This window comes from Antedon bifida, chromosome 3, assembly GCF_963402885.1.
Source record: "Antedon bifida chromosome 3, ecAntBifi1.1, whole genome shotgun sequence".
NCBI classification, from domain to species: Eukaryota; Metazoa; Echinodermata; class Crinoidea; order Comatulida; family Antedonidae; genus Antedon; species Antedon bifida.
The window spans coordinates 34882714-34900379 of NC_136228.1; the positions used below are offsets into that span (position 1 = coordinate 34882714).

General features: G+C 35.3%; 1 protein-coding gene across 1 annotated transcript; it reads right to left on the reverse strand.

Moving 5' to 3' along the window:
- Nucleotides 1-1318: 1318 nt before the first annotated feature.
- LOC144838404 (uncharacterized) lies at nucleotides 1319-16732 on the reverse strand. Its single transcript, XM_078693743.1, has 9 exons — nucleotides 16621-16732; nucleotides 15524-15579; nucleotides 14531-15081; nucleotides 14199-14246; nucleotides 13970-14017; nucleotides 9255-9299; nucleotides 9067-9111; nucleotides 5765-7471; nucleotides 1319-5179 (listed from the first exon to the last, which is right to left on the reverse strand). The coding sequence occupies exons 3-9, from the start codon at nucleotides 15051-15053 to the stop codon at nucleotides 2745-2747; spliced, it is 4851 nt and encodes a 1616-aa protein (XP_078549869.1). The 5' UTR covers nucleotides 15054-15081; nucleotides 15524-15579; nucleotides 16621-16732; the 3' UTR covers nucleotides 1319-2744.
- Between the last annotated feature and the right edge of the window lie 934 nt (nucleotides 16733-17666).

A 17666-nucleotide genomic window follows, 5' to 3' on the forward strand; every position in this document is an offset into this window, starting at 1 on the left:
TTGTGTTTGTATAAACAATGTATGTTTTATGTGTAACAATGACAACAAACAAAAAACAAAATCATCTACTAGTTGTGTTGTAATTTATTTGTTTATACACTATATACATACATTTGATTTGAATTCGAGGAAAATCGACATTATAAAAAATACATACAAAGTGATAAACATAAATTACTGACATTACAGATACATTTATTAAAGATTTTTCAAGATAACCCAAAATTTAATTAGTACTGCTAATTTGTTGAGTATAACATTCTGTAGAGTTTTTCTTTACAGTGTATATTTTGCCTAGAATCATCGATCTTTGGCCGCAGCAAAGTAACGTAAGCTTTAACTTTGGAAGTATTGTTATACATAGAGTAGGAGGCCAATTCTTAGGCCAAAATGTCACTCCCTGTAGAACATCTATAAATGGTAGTGCTATACGCATTACATAATTTCTATTTTTAGGGATTGAATTCATCCTCAGGAGTGAGAATGTAGAGTCCAGGAAACTCAGAATATAAGTGAAATTGGGTGGGACTGGATTTTACTCAACTTGCTTTATCAACTCTTGTGCCCTTGTGGCTAACTTCATTAAGTAATTCTCCTCTCAGATGGTGTTAATGATGTAAGGTACTTCAGGTGACAACCCAGAGTAATTCTCCTCTCAGATGGTGGTAATGATATAAGGTACTCCAGGTGACAACCCAGAGTAATTCTCCTCTCAGATGGTGTTAATAATGTAAGGTACTTCAGGTGACAACTCAGAGTAATTCTACTCTCAGATGGTGTTAATGATATAAGGTACTCCAGGTGACAACCAAGAGTAATTCTCCTCTCAGATGGTGTTAATAATGTAAGGTACTTCAGGTGACAACCCAGAGTGATTCTCCTCTTAGATGGTGTTAATGATGTAAGGTACTCCAGGTGACAACCCAGAGTGATTCTTCTCTCAGATGGTGTTAATAATGTAAGGTACTCCAGGTGACAACCCAGATTGATTCTCCTCTCAGATGGTGTTAATGATGTAAGGTACTTCAGGTGACAACCCAGAGTAATTCTCCTCTCAGATGGTGTTAATAATGTAAGGTACTTCAGGTGACAACCCAGAGTAATTCTCCTCTCAGATGGTGTTAATGATGTAAGGTACTCCAGGTGACAACCCAGAGTAATTCTCTTCTCAGATGGTGTTAATGATTTATGCACTTCTGCTATAGCATTCCCATACCAATTATGCAGACAACACTGATTCAATCATGTTGCTTTTTGTTATTAGGTTTACTACATTCAAACATAACACTATACATATTTTACTTTTTTTTACTCTTTAATCACAAATTATAATATTGACATACAGATAATAATATTGTATTTACATATCAATAATAATAATAATTGCATTTATGTACACCATTGTTATTATTAACACAAACATTAATACCTTACTAAATTGCATACATACATAAATATTGGTAGTGTTTAATCCATATAAAATTATCATAACATTATCCAAATCATTTCAGCAGGTAAAACATAACTAAAAATGAAATGAACTCATTAGTACTTGTTTTCAATAATAGAATGAACTAAAAAATGAGAATAAAATGCTTTGTTTACATGCTATGGTGTTACTGTATATCAATATATATATATAAGATATAAATAAGTCACAGAAATTATAATGAAATATTAATGCAAATTAGTAGCTAAAGTACACATGAATTCTGATGATTTGAACAATATACATAATTTATATTTTTAACCAATTAGTCTTCATTAAAATAACATTAATTAAGATAACATTAAATAAGATGATATCTGGTAGAACGCCTATGGGACATCTATGTTAAAGGAACACTTTCTGGTTAAATGAAAGAGGAGCCAACCCAAGGGGCACCCCTATTAAGCCTGGTTTCCATAAAATCGCTACACCGTTTCCATTGAAATCGCTACACGTGCAGATGTCGCCGATGCGCATCGGTGAGGTCTCCCCGATTCATCGTAGACAAATTGGCAAAGTTCAACCATGTTCAACTTTGCCGGCGATGAATCGTATACGCGTGTACCAAAGAATATTTAGTGCTCGCGTACTAGATCCCTGATAAATTCTTCGATACGCTCTGTCGGCGACAGCAGTCGGCGACACGGTGTAGTGATTTTATGGGAACCAGGCTTTAAAGGGATTTTTTGTTGGGATTCTACTACTATATTTATGCTTACAGTAATTTTCTAGATGTAAAATATGCAAGTTGAGCTAGAAACTACAATGATTTGGATATCAAGTTGTACAACAAACGATTATTTATATGCAAACCAAAATGTGCATAGTGCAATATTTGTATTTACCATTTACTGATACATTTTAATGATTTGCCCTTGGGATACATAATTCCTAATTTTCTATTCTTACATATCACTCTCTAAGTTACATACAATTTATCACACAAAGCGATTTGAAAATATGTATATGTCAGTAAATATAGATATCACGTTATCACTGCTCTTCTATTTAGACTTTTTATCATATTCATCACCTTACCTGATAAATTGCAATTTTGCATATTAAGTTGAAGCAAACCAAGCATACCACTACCATCATACACATAAAAGATGCTAGTAAAGCACCATCAATTTGACTGGGATTATTATCATTTATATCCAGGTTATATAATCTCAAGGTAGCTGTTCTCCTAGAACACTCTGTGATCATATTATGGTTCAGGGACGATTCGGCCCTGAGACGATTCGGCCCGGGACTATTCGGCCCACTTTTGGTGGGACGATTCGGCCCACTTTTGGGCCGAAACATCCCACTTTGTGGGCTGAAACGTCATATTATTCATTATCTCACCTGATAAATTGCAATTATGCATTTTAAGTTGAGTCACACCAAGCATACCTAAACTATTTTCCTTCATACAGATTAAAGATGCCAGTACAGCACCATCAATTTGACTGAGATTATTATCACTTATATCCAGGTTATCTAATCTCAAGGTAACTTTTCTACTAGAACACTCTGTGATCATATTATTCATTATCTCACCTGATAAATTGCAATTATGTATATTAAGTTCAGTCAACACAAGCCCACTTAAACTATCTTTATTCATACAGATTAAAGATGCCAGTACAGCACCATCAATTTGACTGAGATTATTATCACTTATATTCAGGTTATATAACCTCAAGGTAACGTTTCTACTAGAACACTCTGTGATCATATTATTCATTATCTCACCTGATAAATTGCAATTATGCATATTAAGTTCATGCAAACCAAGCATACCTGAACGATGTTTATTCATACAGATTAAAGATGTCAGTACAGCACCATCAATTTGACTGAGATTATTATCACTTATATCCAGTTTATATAATTGCAAGGTAGCTCTTCTACTAGAACACTCTGTGATCATATTATTCATTATCTCGCCTGATAAATTGCAATTATGCATATTAAGTTCAGTCAACACAAGCCCACCTAAACTATCTTTATTCATACAGATTAAAGATGCCAGTAAAGCACCATCAATTTGACTGAGATTATTATCACTTATATCTAGTAAAGCTAATCTCAAGGTAACTCTTCTACTAGAACACTCTGTGACCATATTATTCATTATCTCACCTGATAAATTGCAATTATGCATATTAAGTGTATGCAAACCAAGCCTACTTGAACTATCTTTATTCATACAGATTAAAGATGCCAGTAAAGCACCATCAATTTGACTGAGATTATTATCACTTATATTCAGGTTATATAACCTCAAGGTAACGTTTCTACTAGAACACTCTGTGACCATATTATTCATTATCTCACCTGATAAATTGCAATTATGCATATTAAGTTCATACAAACCAAGCCTACTTGAACTATCTTTATTCATACAGATTAAAGATGCCAGTAAAGCACCATCAATTTGACTGAGATTATTATCACTTATATTCAGGTTATTTAACCTCAAGGTAACGTTTCTACTAGAACACTCTGTGACCATATTATTCATTATCTCACCTGATAAATTGCAATTATGCATATTAAGTTTAGTCAACACAAGCCCACCTAAACTATCTTTATTCATACAGATTAAAGATGCCAGTAAAGCACCATCAATTTGACTGAGGTTATTATCACTTATATCCAGGTTATTTAACGTCAAGGTAGCTTTTCTACTAGAACACTCTGTGATCATATTATTCATTATCTCACCTGATAAATTGCAACTATGCATATTGAATTGATCCAAATAAAACATACCTGTGCTATCTTTTACCATACAGATTAAAGATGCCAGTAAAGCACCATCAATTTGACTGAAATTATTATCACTTAATTCCAGGTTAATTAACCTCAAAGTAACTTTTCTACTAGAACACTCTGTGATCATATTATTCATTATCTCACCTGATAAATTGCAATTATGCATATTGAATTGATCCAAATAAAACAAAACTCTGCTATCTTTTATCATACAGAATAAAGATGCCAGTAAAGCACCATCAATTTGACTGAGGTTATTATCACTTAAATTCAGGTTATTCAACCTCAAGGTAGCTTTTCTACTAGAACACTCTGTGATCATATTATTCATTATCTCACCTGATAAATTGCAATTATGCATATTGAGTTTATCCACATCAAACATACCTGTGCTACCTTTTATCATACAGATTAAAGATGCCAGTACAGCACCATCAATTTGACTAAGATTATTATCACTTAAATCCAGGTTATTTAAGCTCAAGGTAGCTTTTCTACTAGAACACTCTGTGATCATATTATTCATTATCTCACCTGATAAATTGCAATTATGCATATTAAGTCGAGTGCAATCAATCCTATTTGAACTATCTTTATTCAAACAGATTAAAGATGCCAGTAAAGCACCATCAATTTGACTGAGGTTATTATCACTTATATCCAGATCATTTAACCTCAAGGTAACGTTTCTACTAGAACACTCTGTGATCATATTATTCATCACCTCACCTGATAAATTGCAATTATGCATATTAAGTTCATCCAAACCAAGCATACCTGAACTACCTTTATTCATACAGAAAAAAGATGCCAGTAAAGCACCATCAATTTGACTGAGATTATTATCACTTATATCCAGGTTATATAACCTCAAGGTAACGTTTCTACTAGAACACTCTGTGACCATATTATTCATCACCTCACCTGATAAATTGCAATTATGCATGTTAAGTTTATACAAACCAAGCCTACCTGAACTATCATTATTCATGCAGATTAAAGATGCCAGTAAAGCACCATCAATTTGACTGAGATTATTATCACTTATATTCAGGTTATATAACCTCAAGGTAACGTTTCTACTAGAACACTCTGTGACCATATTATTCATTATCTCACCTGATAAATTGCAATTATGCATATCAAGTTCATACAAACTAAGCCTACCTGAACTATCTTTATTCATACAGATTAAAGATGCCAGTAAAGCACCATCAATTTGACTGAGATTATTATCACTTATATTAAGTGTGTTTAATCTTAACATAATTGGTTGCTTATTTGTAGCATGTATTACTTCACCTGAAAGAACTGATTTACTACAACATTGTAGGCCTAATACTACATCATTCAATACAGTACCTGTAATAGTGTTAGGACGTTGTGCATCAAAATATATTAATTGTGGTGAATTTGTTAAAATGTGAACTAAATAATATACAGCAATTGCTCTATGATGAATAGAAAATATCTTTATGTCATATTTCATATTGTGTTTTTCACATTCACCTATTACATAATCCACACAATCTCCATTAATCCAGTTCAAAATCACTGCTTGATTTGACACAGCTATCAAACTGTGAGCCAGTGCTTTACCTTTTGCTTCAGATGACATGTCACTATACAAGTTGTCAGCAATGTCATCTGAAGGTATGTCATGAACTTTTCTCATAAGGTATAATACATTTTCTGTATGTACATTTGTATTTCGTTCATGATGAGTGAGAAACAATCTTAATGAGTTACATATATCTTTAATTTGTATGTTTAACTTTGTTGTTGTTATATGTCCCATAAGGTTAGTTTCTACATCCTCCAAATGCTTAATATTAACTACTTGTTTCAAAAGCAAAATCAAAGAACGATATGTTGGAAAACTGTTTGTGATCCAATGTTTCAAAAACTTTGCAGCATTGACACCAAGAAATCCAATTGCAAATTCACGTGCCATAATTAAATGTTCACTTTCTCTTATATTCTCCCATTCTTCATCACCTAATGATGAAAGTAGCATATTCTTATTCTCCAAACCATCTATTTCACATAGTTTGCATAGGTAAAACCCAACCAATGATTCTACAATTAACTTGTGAGGAGCTGTAAAAATCTTGGCCAGACTAGATTTGTTTAAATGTGGTGTATCTTTATATAGAAATCCAAGATTTAGAGCAAGTGTACTGCCTACATTATCTCTGAGAGCTATAGTATGTAAATCGTTTTCATTAAATGAAAGTTGATTATTCTTTAATCCCTGATACATACACTTTCCTAACAAAAGCATTGAAGTTAGATATTGCTCTGGTATTTCTTCAAATTTTAAGATTTTAGAAGCATTATCTTGTCTGTTAAACTGATTCAAAATGCAAAGGAAAAAAGCTTTAAATAGATCTGCTTTGTCAGTTGAGAGATGTTGCTCTTCTTCCCACATGAAACAAATTGAGAGAAGCAACATTGGATTTTTGCACATTCGATATGCCAGATGTGAATGTATCTTTTTAACAAGAGCATCTCCCAATTTAGACTTCTGAACATGTTCAAAATATTTTCTAATATATTTTGTTACATTTTTCTCATCAAATCCTTTTACTTTCACATGCAAATTACTTGTCTTAATGTATTCATCTATATTTACTGAACGAGAAGTAACTATCACTGAACTATTCTCTAGTCTTTCCCGTTTGAAAAGACGTAGTGGGCTTTTGTTTTGAAATCTTAATTCATCTAAACCATCTAAAAACAATACTATTTCATCATCATGATGCATTATAAATTTCTTCAGCAATTTTGGATCTTCTGCTAAATCTGTTTCCGAACTAAAATCGTCAAGTTCAATTTCCTTTAGAATAAGATCTAAAATATTGTCACCTTTCTCTAACTCTCTAATATTGATAAGAAATAGTATTTTACCTTTAAAAATTTCAAATTTATCTTTAGTAGCCCAGTTATATGCAAAATACCTTAGTAAGGTAGTTTTACCAATACCTCCTTCACCACTGATGAGAACTCTGCATTTAGGTGTAATTCCTTCTCCAAGACCTTTCAATTCTATAGGTTGATTGCCTTCCTGTGTGTTTGATTTTAGTAGTTCCAGTTCGGTGAACATGTCAGCAATATCTACTTCAAATGCAGAATTCATGATTTGTGGTGTAAACTGATGGAATGTGCGGTATACTTTTTGTTGATTGCTTATCAGATAGTGTCTTATTTTCTCATCTAAAATATTAAAATATTACATGTGAGTTAGGTTATCTAAATATTTATTCATTTAGTCTTTCCCTTGTAATATGTTCTATAAGCCTGTGGGCTTATATACGAGTACGATCTATCTATATTTGTGGAGCACATAAAGCACAATGGGAAAAAGTACACAGGGGCGGATCCAGCATTATAGATTAGGCGGCGTCACCCCCCACCCCCAAATATTTCATCGGGTTGCAGAAAAATAAAAATAGTGATTATTTTATTTTAAAAGGACATGGTTATTAAATTTTAGTGGGCTAAATCCTGTTTATCTCCCGCATAAATCTGCGCCTGTACTGTATTGTATTGCATTGTGTTGTATTTGTACTGGAACATAATAGAAATTAAAAATAGCAAAAATAAATAATATAACTATTTGTTATAATTTTCTTATTTATAGGCCTATATCATTATAAGTTTTAATCTATATTATAAGTGAAAGAGTTTGTACGTTTGTTTGTTCGTTATACAAATGTTTGTTACTGCACACATTTATACATATGGGGTATCAAAATGACCACAATTGTACCGGGAAGGTTCTAAACTATATTTGAACAGTATCCGCCATCTTAGATCCAAGTTCGGGGCCAAAATGCCCCACCTTTGATGTCTGTTCGTTATACAAATTTCTGTTTCTGCACGTAATCATATATATGGGGTACCGAAATGTCCACAATTGTACTGAAAAGGTTTTAAAACTACATTTCAAAAAGTCTGGGGGTTTGGTGGGAGTGCGGGTTGAGGGATTGTGGGAGTTGAGGGGATGGTGGGGGGTTTGCTTGAGGGGTATTAGGCTATCAAATTGACTAAATTGTAGTAGGAAATTTTGTATTATTCCTGGGAGGGTTTGGGAGTTTGGGGTTTGGGGTAGGGTTGTAGGCCTATCAACATGACCGAACCTGTATGGATGTTTTAAACTACATTTGAAAACTGCCATTGAGGGATTATGGGTTGGGAGTGATGGCTCAATATAATTTGTACTGGAAACGTCTTAAACACATCACCCAGTATGGGGTGTATTGGGAGGGAGAGGGGTGAAATACTGGCGTTTGGGAGTAATGAACACGATTGGAATTGTACATTAGATATTTCAATTATCAGCCAATATGACACCTATTCATTTACACGTTTACAAAGTAATTAAACCAGCGACGAATTAAACCATAGGCCTATCATAGCTATATATCGCCCTCTCATTATGAAGCTAAAGTTGTTGAATTGACATTTGTCCAAGAAAGAATTTGTTTTTAAAAAGTACCCAAGTTTGGTGTGTGATTGAAGAGATGTGGAGGTTGGTGAGTATAGGGAGATACTGGCGTTCAGGGGTTATGAGGTATCAAACTGATTTTGAAACCCACCCTGGGGCAGGTCTAATTGCTAGTATACTATAATATAGTATTACCATATTTTAAAATACAGTACAGCCTATCATTTATGGGTAATTATTCAATTTAACTATAAGTTCAAAATCAAAACCTACAACCATTGATACATCATATTATGATTGTTCAGAAAATATAAATGCTGCTGAATTGACAATTGACAACTCTATAATGAGTAAACTATACCTGGACTTTTTGGTTGCGTTTCTTGTTTTGATGTTTCAGGTTGATCTGTAAAAAAACAAAATAGCCTGTGTTTAGAACTGTACCATAAAAAAGAGTAAATCTTTCAAGATTTTTTCATTCTCCCGAAAATTCACTTTCAACTGGGCATACATAAAATTTTACACATCACCTAAATGAATAAAACGTACCCTCTGTACTTGATCTTTTCGTCTGTTTTGATGTCCCAGGTTCATCTGTAAAATAAAAAAAATATATGTTTACAATTTTACACTGTCCACTTCAAATATAATAATAAATTCATTCACCTATTTGATCAAAATAAATTTCAATAACAATATAAAAAAAAAGTACAAGAACAAGATTACAAGCAATTTACAAGAAATAGGGATTAAAAAGGTATAAAACTTTAATAAAAGTTAACTATATAAATATTTAGAATACAATACATAATTATTAACCAAAATACTATATCTAAACTGTAATGATATTGTAAGCCTGAACACAACCGTAATGTGTACAGCGCCCCCACACCGCACAATTCGTGCACATGGTTTTGACAGCCATCTTGATTCTGGAGTTTCTGCATTAAAAGTTATAAAAGTTTACACAGTTGTCTATTGCGTTATTAAAGTCATTATTCCCATAAGTCATAGCATTACATGGTGGCAGCCAAATGGATTCGATCACCAAGCCAAGCATCAATTACCAGGCTAGCAACATGTCTGCAGAAATCGCAAATTTTAAGCAATATTGCGAGCTGCTGTTCAAGGGTCCTCTCGCCAAGGTATGCAAGGACGATCCGTCACGGGTGACTTACATTTTGATTTGGCTAGGTCAAGAAGGACTGAGAATTTTTAATTCATGGGGAATGGACCAGGATGATCAGACGCCTAAGTCAATACTCGAAAGGTTGGAGAAACATTTCACACCCAAGACAAATTTCAGATTGTCGAGATTCGAGTTTGGTAGGCTCAAACAAGCATCAGGTGAAAAGGTGGACGATTACGTCGCCAGGCTACGTTTGCAAGCACAGAAGTGCAAATTTACGCACGCAGTCGCAAGCAACGACGGGCAAAACGTAAGTAATAATCTCTCAGAATTCGATGAACGAATCATTGAGCAATTAATCACTGGGACAAATTCCACAGAGGTCCAAAAGAAGCTTATAGCTTCCAGCGATTTAACGCTAGACAAAGCGATAGACACAGCCAGAACACATGAGGCAACAAAGGCCAGCATGTCAGTGTTAAACCCTGACAAACAGGTGCACGTCATGAAGCGGCATAATAAGAGGGCGCCACCTAGACCCAATCCAAAACCCCAACACACAGGCAAGCCATGCCGATACTGTGGCCAAAAGCACCAGAAGGGCAAATGCCCAGCGTATAACGCAATATGCAACTTTTGCCAGAGGAAAGGCCACTGGGAAAAAGTTTGTGAGAAAAAAAAGCACAACAAAAGCGTAGAATTACAGGCCACATCCGTAGAAGGAGATAGCGTACTAGAATTTGATAGCATTCATATTAATTCGCTTAGCACCGATGAAGCGTTTGCTACGCTCAACATTTCTCTTATCGATGGTACGCCAGCCACCCTAAAAGTCAAGCTAGATACGGGCGCACAGGGTAACGTTCTTCCTGTCAGAACATTTCGTAATATGTATCCAAGGCGTCGGATGCACACCATGTTAAAGCAATCAAACGCGAAGCTCACTGCATACAACAGTAGCGAAATCCGGCATCATGGTATTCTGACTATTGATTGTACTCACAACAACGTACAACACAAAGCCGACTTCTACGTTGCTGAATGTGATGGTCCGGTTATATTGGGACTACCATCACTGCGAGGGCTTGATCTAGTATCAATTAAATGCGACACTGTTAGCAACTCATTCATAGAGTCCGTAGACCAACTGAAAGCAATCTACCCGAAGCAGTTTGATAGAATAGGCAACTTTAAGGGTGAATACAAGATCGTTCTCGATCCTAATACCAGACCAGTAATCCATTCGTCTAGAAAATGCCCAATCCAAATTCACGACGAAATAAAGCTAGAGCTCGACAGAATGCTCAAGGAAGGTGTAATACGCAAAGTCACTGAGCCGACTGAGTGGGTCAACAGTATCACCTACACACGCAAAGCTAACGGTCACCTTCGTATTTGCCTCGACCCCAAAGACTTGAATAAAGCGATCCAACGTCCGCATCACCATACGCCAACGCTAGAAGAAACTTCGCACAAATTCGCAGGTTCCAAACATTTTTCTAAGCTTGACGCGAAAAATGGTTATTGGGCAGTCAAACTGCACCCAGACTCGCAACCGCTTACCACATTTAACTCGCCTTTTGGCAGATTTTGCTTCCAGCGACTACCATTCGGGCTGAAAATGAGCCAGGACGTGTTCCAAGCAAAAATGGACCAGATTCTTGAACGCTGCCCAGGTACTGCTGGCATAGCAGATGACATCGGTGTACACGGCGACTCAGAGGCGAGTCATGACGCCAACCTGCGCAATCTTATGAAAGTCGCTGCAGAGGAAGGCCTCACATTTAACTCAGAAAAGTGCGCGATAAAACAGAAACAAATCGGCTTCTTCGGCCAAATCTACAGCGATACTGGTGTCAGACCAGACCCCAAGAAACTTGTAGCGATTACGAACTTATCCGATCCAACCAACATATCTGAACTCCGCTCTATACTAGGCATCGTTACATACATGGGATCATTCGTCCCAAGGTTAGCCGACCTAACCCAACCACTCAGAGACCTACTTAAATCGGAAGCGATATTCGAGTGGACGCAAAGTCATAGTCAAGCGATGCAACGCATAAAGGACGCAATCACAGCTTCATACGAACTGCACTATTTTGACAAAACCAAAGATAGCGTTATTCAGGTAGATGCCTCTTCATACGGTCTAGGCGCCTGCCTACTACAAGATGGCAAGCCAGTCGCGGTCGCCTCAAAATGCCTAACGCCAACTGAGCGACGCTACGCGAATATTGAACGAGAGATGCTAGCATGCGTCTTCGGATGTGAGCGATTTCATACATATGTATTCGGAAAGCCATTCATCATTGAATCCGATCATAAGCCGCTGGAAATGATCAGTTTGAAAAATCTGAAAGCTTCACCGCCAAGGCTACAGCGCATGCTTCTACGCATCCAACGCTATAACTGCAACATAAAATACAGACCAGGGAAAGAGATCCCACTTGCAGACGGTCTCTCCAGAATGCCAAACAAAGATGACGCTGACGAGATCAAGCTAGACATAAGGGTCGATAACGTACATTTCTCCGCAGCGAAGGAGTGCACCATCCGCGAAGCGACAGACGATAATGACGAACTTGTAAAGCTGCGCGACACTATAATTGAAGGGTGGCCAACGACGCGAAAGGAAGTTTGTAAAGATATCCGCAAATATTGGTCATATCGCGATGAACTCTCTGTAGCAAATGGAATCATCCTCAAAGGCACTTGTTATCTGATCCCTGAGTCCTTAAGACAGGACATCCTCGACAAGCTACACGAAGCACATCGTGGCACCACAAAAACCCAATTGCGAGCACGCACAGCGGTATTTTGGCCGAACATGAACGACGCAATACGCACAAAAGTTGAAAACTGCGAAATTTGTCAGCAACACGCACGACGAAAACAGAAGGAACCAATAATCCAGCATGAAATACCTACTAGACCTTGGCAAAGACTAGGAGCAGACCTGTTCGCACTAAACGGCTCAAACTATATCATCATCTGCGACTACTACTCAAAATTCCCAATCGTCAAGAATCTACGCAGTGGGACCACATCTAAAACAGTCGTCAACGTGTTAAAAGAAATATTCGCTGAGCACGGTACCCCAGACGAAATCGTTAGTGACAACGGTCCGCAATTTGTCTCCGAGGAGTTTGAGCGATTTGCAGAAAATTGGTGCATCACTCTTGTCAAAACATCGCCAAGATACAGTCAATCAAATGGATTCATAGAACGTCAAGTACAAACTGTCAAAAATACGCTAAAGAAAGCTATCGAGTCCAAAGAAGATCCGCAACGCGCACTCTTGATACTCAGATCAACCCCAATCGACAGTAGACTACCATCTCCCGCAGAGATCCTCAACAAAAGGATTTACAAATCAAACATGCCAGTAAGAATCGCCGATGGCCATAGCGAAGTTGATAACGCACTCGCTGATCGTCAAGAAACGCAAAAACGCTACTATAACAAGCACGCGAAACAATCGCAAGACCCAAAAGAGGGGGAAAGCGTTAGAGTGAATAAGAATGAAGCAAATCATTGTAAATGGGAACCCGGAACAGTTCAAAACAAACGCGCTGAACCGAGATCATATGACGTCGAAATGTCCGATGGATCAATCCTACGAAGAAGTAGTCGACATATTAGGAAGCCCGCAAGATTCGCGAATAACTCTAATAATAATACATAAACATGATACAAAGACACTGATTCTTGAACTGATAGTTATAAACAAAGTTAAAAGTTACATTTGTTTTACAAATAGTCTTTATTCAGTTTTCTCATATTCATACTCATGCTGAAGATATCCAGCATCTATTCAAGCTATCTATTATGTCTAAAAGTAGATCACATTTTGATACATATGTCTTCCATCTTTCAGTAAAGGGGATGTAATGATATTGTAAGCCTGAACACAACCGTAATGTGTACAGCGCCCCCACACCGCACAATTCGTGCACATGGTTTTGACAGCCATCTTGATTCTGGAGTTTCTGCATTAAAAGTTATAAAAGTTTACACAGTTGTCTATTGCGTTATTAAAGTCATTATTCCCATAAGTCATAGCATTACATAAACTATTATTTAGTTCTCAGCTACTGTATACAACATCACCATAAATGAATAAAATGTATACCTTGTGGACTTCTTGGTCTCTTAGATTGTAGCGACGTTCCAGATTTATCTGGAAAAGAATTATAGAAAACATTGTAATATCTATTAAAACACAATATATATACAGTATTTAAATGGCTGTTAATCTCCACATTAACCCAACTTTTTTGTTTTTTTTTTTGCATTTTACACTTTTTGGTAGAAAATAATTTATTTATTATTGATTATATATTAATGATAATGATACCTACTTTGTGGATTTCTTGATCCTGTGAACTGTTTTGATGTTCCAGGTTCATCTGAAAAAAAAAACCTTTATTGTTGAAATTATTCATTTTACGATAACTTTGTCTGATTAACGTCAATCTTGCAACAAAAAAAAATGTCTCTGCTTGATTGTTAAAAAGCAACTCATGCCTGTTTTATTTCTACAGTATCTCATTTGAGATCCAGTTACTGATTCTCACAGTATTATCAGTTTTCAGTAAATTACCTGGATTTGATACATTTGGCAGAAGGATGTAAAATATGATAACATATATATTTTTTATTGATAAAGTAAAAAAAAAAAAAAAATACATACCTATACATAACAATTCATCCTGTGCACATTGTACAAGCAGACGTTTAAACTTAATCCTGCTTGATTCATTTTTTAAAAGACCGTCTCTCTCTAATCTAAACACAACGTCCCAAAGATTTTTCAAATTAAAACGCTCTAGTTTATAGTAAGCAATAACCTTTTTCAGGTCTTCTGGTCCACTTTGGTTTATGGCCTTAAATAGTTGTTTGCGAAATGAAGACAAATATTTTTGACCAGTAATGTGAACATTATTATTGTTCATATACTGAATTACAAGCTCTTTTGCTTCTTTCAAACCTGAAACTTGAGTAACTTCTAATAAAAGGTCCACTTTATTAGGTCCAATATAACCAAATTCTTGGAGTTTATTAAATAAATTATTCCCTGTGAAATCTTGACGGGTTAAATAGTTTCCAGGAATGAAATCATAAAGGAGGAATCTCAACCACAGGTAATTATCTCCCTCGTAGTGTGTACTAAGATGAAATGCTAAGTCCTCGAAGTTACTTTCAATGTCATCCATTTTACCCAGAATTATTATATGGTTTTATCTGAAAAAAAATAAAATGCAAACTTGTTTTATCATATATATGGCTGCAGTCGAGAGCTCAAGTTAGTGTTTACCGACCGACCGACATAGTGAGCTGTAGAGTCGCGACTAAAAATGTGTATTTGACACAGAATCGATGAAATAAATTAATGTAGCAAGCAAATTACTAAACCCCACATATTCAACTATTCATTTGCTTGACCACAATTTGGGTTGAAAAAACACAAAAATAACTTCTTGCCCTAAATGTTGATTAATAGAAATATTCGCCTTTCAAGTAGCTTTACACGTTTTTTTTTTTAATAATGCGACATTTATAGTGCTATTCTGTAAAGATCTGAGCAGGAAATCTTTTTCTGTTGAATTACAACCGTCGTTTATGGAATCTATATCTTATGGAATTAAAAAAAAAGAATAGAACAATAGAGATGCACATCAAATACCTTTTTTTATCCTTCATTTTAGATGGTGTTTCACTTAAACTTCTGCCTTTAGGTTTCTAAAAAATAAAAATGATTTATCTGTATTTAATTACTCCCGAGCACTGAACTATAATACAGGTTGAAGTTTTGAGTAGACCCCAGTAGGTAGTTTTGTTCACATAGAATACTTGACTGACCAGGAAAGAGTGACATTCTCACTCTTCCCTGACAAACAGTATGACCAGGAAATAAATATCTACAGTAACAGTACATTGTCTGATGACCTCACAAAGTTTAGTTTACCGACGTCTGAGAAATAGTAGCACTCTTTTAATTTTGTCAGTCATCTTATGTCCGAAAAGATTCAACCAATCAGATCACAGAGATCATGTTACAGACACTTAAAGAACATGGAGTGTGCAGATGGTTAAGATACATTTCAATTGATTATTTGAAGGAAAAAAAATGTTTACGGTATTAATAAACATGAGCTACAAAAATATGTGGACTATAACTGCATAAATTTAATATAAGATTAATATTTCTATATCCTATAGAAAGAGAAATGAAGTAATATTTTCCCTTTTACATAAAAAAAAACTAAAATGTTAATTTTGAATATATTACATACCTATTTCTAAAAAATATAATTTATTGCACAGATTTGGAGAAATGTTGAAAAGAAGAGAAACCTTCAAGACAATAATGATTTTCATTCGCACGAGAGGGAAGCTGAACGTTTCAGCACCTTACAAGGCCTATAATTTATAAAAGGTAAATGGAAAAGTAATAAATATCAAATAAAAGAAATGATTGAATTGAACAACATATTATTTCGATAAAAGTTTCATTCTGAACCAGCAAAATCATGTTTATTTCTGTTGTGGACCTGATCGTGATCTCCGACGTTTATACGAACCCGGAAGTAGGCCTAACCTTAGTCAGCCACTGTGTAGTCTAACTAGGCCTAGTGTATGAGGCCCTAACTTTACCTAGGCCTACCTGCTACCTGGAGCGCGCTACCTGTGCTATGTGAGTATGGATTGTTGCCCTAAAGAAGGTTTTATTGGACAGTATACCAGTGAGTATTTGTTAGCCTAGCTAGTTCAATAACTTACCCTTTTTCCTTTTTTTTACATCATAGAATAAGTTATTTTTCCGATTTCTGGATAATTTAGCCGATTTATGGATACTCAACCACACCCCGTCCGCGCTTAGTATCCATCTTGGTCTTCCACAATCACGTGATATGATATAATCGTCAGTCTCTTTTGTTTGATAGGTCACAAGTTCAAATTATTCTCATGAATATTTAAAAGCTCTATAATAGTATAAAATATATTTTATTTTCTCTATAGTATTTATACTTTTTTTCTTCTGGAAGAAATCATCTAAAAAAAGTCAAATCTAGTACATACCTGTGTCAAATTTATAAGGCAAGTTTCCTTTTTGGTATTTTCCAGTTACATATTTATTCTAGTATGAGTAGTATAAATATTTTATTTCTTAATCAGGGTGGTGAAGGGAGGGGGACATCAAACACCATGTAGTCTAGCTGTACCTTAGTGGTTAATGTGCTTGCCTTCCAATCCTAAGATCCAGGGTTCAATCCTTACATTATAGTGCTAAGATTGTAACATTGTATTTCTACTCCGCTCAAATGAGACTTAGTTTATAGTTTATCCATCCTATAACTGATGAGTTACTTAATTGTTTGATGTGTAAAAAAAATAAACTGAAATAAAACAACTCTCAAATGGCAACTCCCAAGATTTAGCAGCGCATTGACTTATGCAAATATAATACTCATTACAAATGTATACTTTTTGCATTAAACATTTTGTTTTATTATATTTGGCTCAAAACATTTTTATAACAACTGTAATGATAGGTTGTCATGTTTACATATTTCAATGGAACATCAAACTAAAAACAGGATGTATATGCCCATATCATCAAACTAAATCACAATAGGATACGTGTAGATGAAGCCTTTAACCTTTGAAACAGTTTAGCAAAAACATATAATTTAAGATTTTTCATGACAAAATTAGTCGATTAGTTTGTGGACATGTGCAGATTACTTGAGCATAAGTCTGCATATCCAAAACAAAGACTCTGCCTTTAAATATTTAATGTTTGTTGTTCCTGCAGGATGCATTGA

Coding starts and splice junctions, on each gene's coding strand:
- LOC144838404 (XM_078693743.1), bottom strand. CDS start 15,053: ATGGATGACATTGAAAGTAACTTCGAGGACTTAGCATTTCATCTTAGT. Junction 9,300..13,969: donor GAGACCAAGAAGTCCACAAG/GTATACATTTTA, acceptor TTTATTTTACAG/ATGAACCTGGGACATCAAAA. Junction 7,472..9,066: donor AACGCAACCAAAAAGTCCAG/GTATAGTTTACT, acceptor TTAATATTTTAG/ATGAGAAAATAAGACACTAT.